This window comes from Cottoperca gobio, chromosome 19 (assembly GCF_900634415.1).
Source record: "Cottoperca gobio chromosome 19, fCotGob3.1, whole genome shotgun sequence".
Classification (NCBI taxonomy): Eukaryota; Metazoa; Chordata; class Actinopteri; order Perciformes; family Bovichtidae; genus Cottoperca; species Cottoperca gobio.
In genome coordinates this window covers 3,239,855-3,248,514 of record NC_041373.1, presented here as the reverse complement: position 1 = coordinate 3,248,514, position 8,660 = coordinate 3,239,855, and the positions used below count along the sequence as shown (strand labels likewise).

The 8,660-nt window shown below is 43.1% G+C and overlaps 1 protein-coding gene across 1 annotated transcript; it reads left to right on the top strand.

The window, feature by feature from the left end:
- Positions 1–559: 559 nt before the first annotated feature.
- foxk2a (forkhead box K2a) lies at positions 560–7,443 on the top strand. The gene is made up of 9 exons (XM_029455892.1): positions 560–1,047; positions 2,264–2,458; positions 2,623–2,764; positions 3,087–3,233; positions 3,373–3,566; positions 3,657–3,856; positions 4,584–4,838; positions 4,934–5,131; positions 5,915–7,443. Exons 1-9 carry the CDS (start codon positions 752–754, stop codon positions 6,115–6,117), a joined length of 1,830 nt encoding a protein of 609 aa, XP_029311752.1. The 5' UTR covers positions 560–751; the 3' UTR covers positions 6,118–7,443.
- Positions 7,444–8,660: the final 1,217 nt, after the last annotated feature.

The window sequence follows — 8,660 nt, the reverse complement described above, 5'->3', positions numbered from 1 at the left end:
TGAAAATTGGAAAGTGATTGCTACTACGTTTGTCATATCAACTTAATAAATATTGTATCACTGTTGTGTTTCCAGCTTGTTCTGCTGCCCCAAAGCAGCCAATTAATGTGGGTTTAAAGAATTGAACCTTTTTTGATTCTCACTTTGGCTTGGAATAAATTATTATTAACGTATTTAGTGTGGAGTTTTCCAAGAACAAGAACACATAGAAGTTTGGTGGTACGATCTATTAAAGACTTTTTAGAATGATAATCACAATTCAAGATTCACTTAGTTATGTCAGTTCGGGTAAAACAGGGAAGACAAGCAGAGAAGTGGACCAAACAGTTTTGCGTACGTCGAAATCACTGCTCCACTTTTTACATCTCTCCACCCATCTGCGTGTCAGCCTGCAGTGCAACCGAGCCTACTTTCTACGGCTATTTTTATTATTGTTGTCATTGGTAAACACCACACATCTGCCTACTCAGGTCGGCTTCTCATTGGTTTAACAGACTGTCAGTCGCAGTACTTCCGTCCGTTTGGCCGGTTTTCATTGGTCGATGCTCCTCTCTTTTCCTCTTCTTCGCGGCCGTGGGTCGGAGCCGCTGTGTCCCCGGTCTGGCACGTTCCTAGCCAAATTCTCCACGGTGTAAAATTAGATCCCCCCTTTTTATCAAAAAACAAAAGTATCCCCCCTTCAAGTCCCTGCAACCGCTTTTAGGTTTCCGCTGAACACACACCTCCAAACCCCCAGCAGACAGCTCTGAAGATGGCGGTGGTAAGCGGGATGTCGGGGTCGGCTGTAGCCCGGCTGGAGGGCCGAGAATTCGAGTATCTGATGAAGAAAAGGTCGGTGACCATCGGCCGGAACTCCTCGCAGGGTTCGGTGGACGTCAGCATGGGACACTCCAGCTTCATCTCCCGGCGGCACCTTGAAATATTCACCGCGGGAGAAGATGGCACCGGCACGGGGGAATTCTATCTCCGATGCCTCGGAAAAAACGGGGTGTTTGTTGATGGGGTGTTCCAGAGAAGAGGGGCGCCTCCTCTCCAGCTTCCACGAATGTAAGATTGATATGGCCAGTTTGCTTCAACTATACAAATATACGGATTAGTGGGTGCATGTGTTGTTATTGTTTTGTTTCCCCGTAGTGATGTTGCACGTGTTGTGTCAAGAATGCGTGCTGCTCGTTTGTACGGCGATACCGTGGCACCAAATCTCAACGCCAAATATGCCAGTGTCATCATGCTGTTAAACTTGATTCCTGACTTTATGTTAATGGTTTGGGCATGTGGTTGAGTGGGCATACGTAAAGTCCCGCAAGCAGACGTCAGTGAGCCGACAGCCATGCTTCAGCTGAGAATTAGTGCACTGTGGTTAATCCCCGTAGTGCATTACGTTCTGTGGCTATTTACGTAAAAACGAGAAGTTAGTTGTATTTATTGTTATCTACCTGGTGATTCATGCATGCTCAATCGCAGAGTGTCCCCTAACCATTCAGAACTGTCTGTAACACATGTCCCCCAATGTCTGTGTTTACTGAGAGCAAGTGAGGAACATTCAAATGTCTGAATTGTAAAATCATTTGGTTTGAGTTGTTCTCAAATCTGGAGAACTTCTTGTATTTTTGGCTAACACTCAACTGCTGCTCTCTCACCTAACATGCTAGCAACATGCTAATTTTGAACTTTGCTTCCTGTGTGTTTGTGCAACATATTTTACTTGCACAAAGAGAGTGCGGATGAATTATTGTTACCTACCACCTACGATGCTAAGGTTAGTGCTGTAGTTCATTTGATCTGGCTCAATGTCAACATGGCCTCATGCCCCCTGTAGATATGTTTACACTGCTCAACTTATTTGTCAGTCTCTCCTTCTGTCACTTGTAGTACTCCAAAACTCACCCTAAACTGTTGTAGTTGTGGTAACTCACATTTTACATTAATCCTCATAAATATCTAGGTAGGATATCCAATGTCACCATCCTAACATCACAGTAGTAATTCATTGAAAGGTGTCAGCAACTGGTCCAAATATACCCCCATGTGTTATATAAATGGTCATGGTGTTAAATATATTTAAACTGAGGCGGGATCTCAGTGTTCGTCTCTTGACCTCCTTGACCTCCTTGTTGCCAGGCAGCAGGTTGTTTGTCCGTCTGTAAACATTGGCTTTCTGGTATTGAAATGTGAATAAATATACATAGTGATATAAATGGAAATATATGGACGTTAAACACGCACTTAATGTTTTTTGTTTGTACTTTTCCTTGGTTCCCAGGTGTTGTTTCCGGTTCCCCAGCACAAGTATAAAGATCACGTTCACAGCCCTGTCCAATGACAGGAAGGAGCAAAGGAACGTGCCGGAATCACCGGTTAAGCCCGTCCAACCCCAAATTTCCCCGCTGACCATCAACATTCCTGAAAACATTGCCCACCTCATGAGCCCACTGCCTTCACCTACAGGCACCCTCAGGTGAGACTGGCTTTGTTTGACTTTATAGTGCCATGCCTAAAAGTACTCGGAGGATATAGAAGTTTACAAAGATAATTGTTTCAAAAAATGTTTTATTGATGTGGTTGTTTGTGGTCCAGACATGAATTTAGAATTACAAATGTTTTTTTAAAATAATTTCTCAGTGCGGTAAACTCCTGTCCATCAAGTCCGCGGGGAGCGGGACTCTCCAGCTACAGGACAGGCCGAGTTCTGGCCTCTGACCTAATAGGAGACAACTCTCAATCAGAAAACGACAAAGAGGCCTCAGGTGAAGACAGCCCAAAGGTGAGAGTGGGCCGGACCGGAGAGGCCAATGAAAACTGTTAGTGTGTCTGCTTCATTTATAAAAAAAAAAAAAAAATGAAAGAGGATATTTTAGACGAGGGGCTGCTCATGCTTCAGTGAATCTCAGTTTCTGAGAACCTTCCTCATTGAAGTGCTCACAACAACATAGACTTTGGAGCACAGACCCTGGTTGAACTTTGCTAAGTCTGTGTGTGATCTAACTTGTGAGAAAAAACATGACCCGGGCTTACCTTGCATGTCATTAACAAAATGCATATCCCCCGAATGGCACATGAATTAAACTTTCTTTTATTTTCCACAGGATGACTCCAAACCTCCGTATTCGTATGCACAACTAATAGTCCAAGCTATCACCATGGCCCCGGATAAACAATTAACGCTGAATGGAATATACACACACATCACCAAGAACTACCCCTACTACAGAACAGCTGATAAAGGCTGGCAGGTGAGACTCTTCACTATGTGCTACCATTGTTTACACTGAGACTATGTCTGTCAAGCCATTGTAAATGCAAAACGCTGAGGCACTTTTGAAACTTGGGATTTGCTGGATATACATAATATGTGAATATTTGTGTTTTTAGAACTCAATCCGCCACAACCTGTCCCTGAACCGGTACTTCATCAAAGTGGCCCGCTCTCAGGAGGAGCCGGGCAAAGGCTCCTTCTGGAGGATCGACCCCGCCTCTGAGGGCAAGCTGATAGAACAAGCCTTCAGGAAGCGCAGGCCGAGGGGAGTGCCCTGCTTCAGGACGCCTGTGGGCCCGCTCTCCTCCAGGTGAACAACGATAGTGTATCACTTCACTTGTTTGTACGGCTACAATATACTGTATGTCAATACTCAACCTTACTTGTCCTCATGTCCAAGGAGCGCTCCAGCTTCTCCCAGCCACACAGGGGCCCTGTCTATCTCCAGTGGGGTACAGACTCCAGACAGCCTGTCCAGAGAGGGCTCCCCCATCCCCATGGAGCCAGAGCTGACCCCCCCGCCACCCCCCACCCAAACCACTACAGTCCAGCCCAAACTCGCTGTCATCCAAGAGGCCCGCTTTGCACAGAACTCCCCTGGTAAAGCTTCCTTGAGATGAACTGTAGAAATACTGACATTTTTGTACATTGTTTGTTTAAAGTTACTACAAGGAGTTTTCAACTGGTTATATCTCAATGAAATACTGATGCCTCTCTATGACCTACATAAGCAAATGAGACCATCAGCGAGAAGATTGGCTCTTTCTTTTCAGTTAATCTTAATGCCCGTCATCGGGTCCGATTCCTCACGACATCAGATTTATAGCATGCCGGTTCATCAGAAACGCCTTCAGCTCAGACTCCCTCGGGGCCGTGGACAGAACGACCTGTTCTTGGACTTTGTATGAAGTACCACTGTGTGTGTCTGCAGCTGCAGGACCTGAATCTCATCACCCGCTTCCTGGGAGCCGACCCCTACACCCTGCAGCTGGAGGCCCAGGCCGTATTGCTGGCCCGCTGGAGGGAAGGGAGCCACGGGAGAACCAGGACCAGGATTGAGCGTGGTGGATCCTGCCACAGTAAAATGAGAGGTTTTCTAAAGGAAGCCTGGCAGCTGCAGATCTTCACAACACCAGGCGGTGGTGCTCATGGAAACACTACTGCTTTTGTCCACAGGGGCCGCCAAAATGAAAACATAACGAGAGTTCCTTGTAGTAACTTTAACTCGTGTTTCTGTGATGGTGTGCAGTATTTGTTCATGTTGCCAGACATGAAAGTCAGTACAGTGAAGAGTTTGTCAATAACCTGTCGCCCCGCCCTCTGATAGGCTCCGCCCTCAACACCCAGCCAGTATTGATCGCCGTGCAGCGCCAGATGCCTCAAACGACCATGAAGCCTGTGACCTATACCATGGCGTCACCAGCCATCGTAACGACGTCGGTTAGCTCCGCCCCTATCATGCAGACGGTGCACGTCGTCCACCAGATTCCAGCCGTAACCATGGCAACTGTTGCCAGACAGACTGCTACAGTGATCCCAGAGCCTCGACAGAACGGAGGAGGACAGCACAAAGAGATCAAACGTGAGGGCTGATTAATGTGTGTGTGTGTGTGTGTGTGTGTGTGTGTGTGTGTGTGTATGGATTGAGTTTGACTTTGTTTTTTTCTCCCCATCCAGTCAAAATGGAGTCGATGCCATCCATCACCGCCTCATCGATAGGTGGAATCAGCCGCATCATCCAGAGCTCTCACGCTGCTCCTCTGACTACAGTAACCATCGTGCAACAAGCCCCGCTGGGCCAGCACCAGCTCCCAATCAAGGCCATCACACAGAACGGGACCCACCTGCTCCCCATCACCACTGCTGCTAGCACAGGTGACGCACACCTTATGACTTCCTGTTTGTGCAGCATGTCCTGTTCACATTCTATGTATCATTATCACAATGTTATTTTAGTGTTGGTTATTCTGTACACGCATCTACTGGACATCTGTCCGCCAGTGGAGGCCTCTCGTCACAGAGCACTTTAACGTGCCCTGTACACGTTCTCTTTACATTCAGTGAAACACATTGTGTATCCTTGAGATCTAACTAATATTAAACATTTTAAAGCTATTGCTTTTTAAATATCTCAAATCCTTTGTGAGACCCGTGTTCACTTGGTAGCGTTCTTCTTTTTACTCCCCTGCATTTCTTGGCACGTTACTGTGCGTCACTGCATGTCTTCTCCACCAATTCTCCATTAGTGGAATAGCATGAAAACGATTGGCAAGAGAGTGAATTGGGACTGAAAACTGCGTCTTATTTACAAAGACGGACGGTTTTCTTTTCTTCGCCGTTCCTCTCAGACAGCAATATGAAACTCCCTGTCTCTTCACGGAGCTGCAGTGCACGCTCCCCTGACAGCCTGTGGTCTTGAGTGTGTTGAGCAGCAACGAACAAATGCACCGCTGCAGGATCCTTTTTGTTATATGTATATTTGCTAAAGGATGTTTCAGCCTGACCCTTGTTAGAAGGTCTTTGAAGGATCAGCAAGGTTAGTAAACCAAAGGATTATGTCATAAAAATATTGCTAAACGTAATGAGCTGTAAGAAGGGACTTTAAACGTGTCTCTGCCAAAGTAGTTGTAACTCCCAATTTCTTCTTTTCTCCACCAGCCATTGCAAACCCTCTCCACCTCCTGGCGGCCCACGCCTCCGCCTCAGCGTCCCTCCCTACCAAGAGGCAGAACGGAGAACTGCAGGACCAACCCCTGTCAAAGAGAGTGAAAACAGAGGGAGAAGCAGCCGCCACCAACAATAACGGCACCACGGACAGAGCCGGAGAAGGTGGGGTCAGTGAACAGATCGGTAACAAGTAGCCTCCCCCCCGGCCGCTCTGCATCCTGACCCCTGCTCTCCTGTACGCATTGAGCCTCACCCCTCCATCCTCCATCATCTACTCCAAGGTGCCAAAAACAGAAGAGACTCGGAAACACCTGCAGGACTACAGAATGTTCAAAACCTCCTCCTCAACCCCCGACCCTCTTCTATATATTTAAGACCACGAAATACGATGCAAAAACTAAAGACCAAATTTGAAAATGGAATCAAAGAGTTGCTGATGACTGAATCTCCGACGCTTGTGAGCCAGATGGCAGGAAGAAAAGAAAAAGAATCCAGATTTATAGATCAAAAAAGACTTATTGGACATGCAAGGAGTCCTGAAAGGAGCCTCGTGCTGGTAGCATTACAGAAGTGCTTTACTGTGAGTTGGATATAGAAAGCAACCAAGTGAATCACCAGTAGTGTATTCCACAAAGAGAAGCGTGTACGTACGTGTGGACATTCCCATCTCCGGCAGCTAGCCTCCATGTCGACCTACCTAACCCAGTTGTGAGTAGATATGCAGTATTCCGTTGTACAAGTGTATCATTGGCTCTTTTTTGAGTGTTTCTCCGTCTCCCCAGGCACAGATTCTATCTAGTAATAAATAAGATGACTAAAAGCTATAAGTGGGATCTTTAAGAACATTTAAACATGACATGATATTTTGGGAATCCTTTTCTGTTGCTTTTGTATGTGGACTCTTTGTTCAGTGAAATGAATGTAGTCTCTCTTTTCCTTTAAAGAAAACACTATCTATGGAGTGGATGTTATTGTTTCTGCTCATTCATGCAAAGGACATTTCTTTATCACTGTACATCTACAGATTTTTCATATTTTACAAATATCCTATGAGATAAAAAAGTATATTCCCATGCGTATTTGACCTTGTGCTTCATCAAGCTTGCATGTTACGGATCTAGAGACAATGTACTTGAGCAGATTATCTGAATATGGAACTGAAGAAAATTGAGACTGAATCTACCCTATATGATTCTGACCAGTGCTGCACTTAACCCTCTTAGTGGTTCTTTTTCCCTTTTTGTATTTTCATTTGCTCCGTTTTCCCCATCATCATGGGCCGTGTTTGTTACCTTTTGTGTTGAAGTTGGCAACTCTTTGCTTGATTTATGTTATTCTGTTCAGGCTCCTAAACGGTCTAAACATGGAATTCTATGTTACACGAGGAAAAACAAGTGATAGGTGTTCGTTCTGCTTCAGTGGGTAAATGCTTTTTTTATAAATTTATTTAAAACACATAACTTCTGTTTGTATTTCTTTTGAGTAAAAGCCTTCTCTGCCGGGGAAATGCGTACTCCCAATCTGTGTGTGTGTGTGTGTGTGTGTGTGTGAAGAATTATTAAGTCAATCTCTAGAATAGAGGCCTTCAGTGTGCCACCACTAACAGCTTCCTTAAGGGACCAGCGCAGCCGGGCTCACTAATGTCCAGCATTGGAGCTGAACACATTTTGGCATGTCATTGTAGCACAGGTGTAATTAAAAACATTAAATACGACCTGGTTTTGTACATGTTGGCTCACTGGTCTCTGGATACAACAGCTATCATTTACCTAAACATGAGTTCCACCTGTGTTTTACCTGCAGTGACGATTGAAAACGTGCGCAGTGAACAGCTCAAGGCTTCTGCTCGTACACGGTACTGATCCAACACAGGTCTCTCTCACTGCGTGGAGATCATTAGGATCCTTCTTCTGTCGGGTAACACGAGTCCACACACAACATGCAGTGACTGAAGGAAACTGACTGACGCTGATCAGTGCGACACCAATCCAACCTATCGGACCCATCAGTCACACTAAATAAGAAAACCTATAAACAGCCAGTAGTGGACAGTAACTAAGTACATTTACTCAAGTACTGTACTTAAGTACAATTTTAAGGTACTTGTACTTAAGTATTTCCATTTCCTGCTACTTTATACTTTTATACTATATCTCAGAGGAACATTTTTTACTCCACTACATTGATCTGATGAAGTTACTTGGAAGTTTCAGATTACATTTATTATTATAAAATATAAATATAAACTTTATTGATCACTTGGTGAACTTCACAAGCTTCCTGGCAATAAATTATATATTGTATATCTATATATATATATATATATATATATCTATATATCAAAATATATATATATATCTATCTCTATCTCTATCTATCTATCTAGATATATCGATATAGATCTAGATATATATAAATAAATAAATATATATATTTAAATATATATTTAGAAATATAATATATATATTTAGAAATATATTTATATATATATATATATTATATATAAATAATATATTTAGAAATATATATCTATATTTTAGAAATATATATATTTATATATATATTTATATATATAAATATATATTTTATAATATATATATATTTATAATATATATTTATAAATATATATTTATAATATATATATTTATAAATATATATTATAAATATATATTTATAAATATATATTTATAAATATATATTTATATATATATATATTTATAAATATATATATATATAT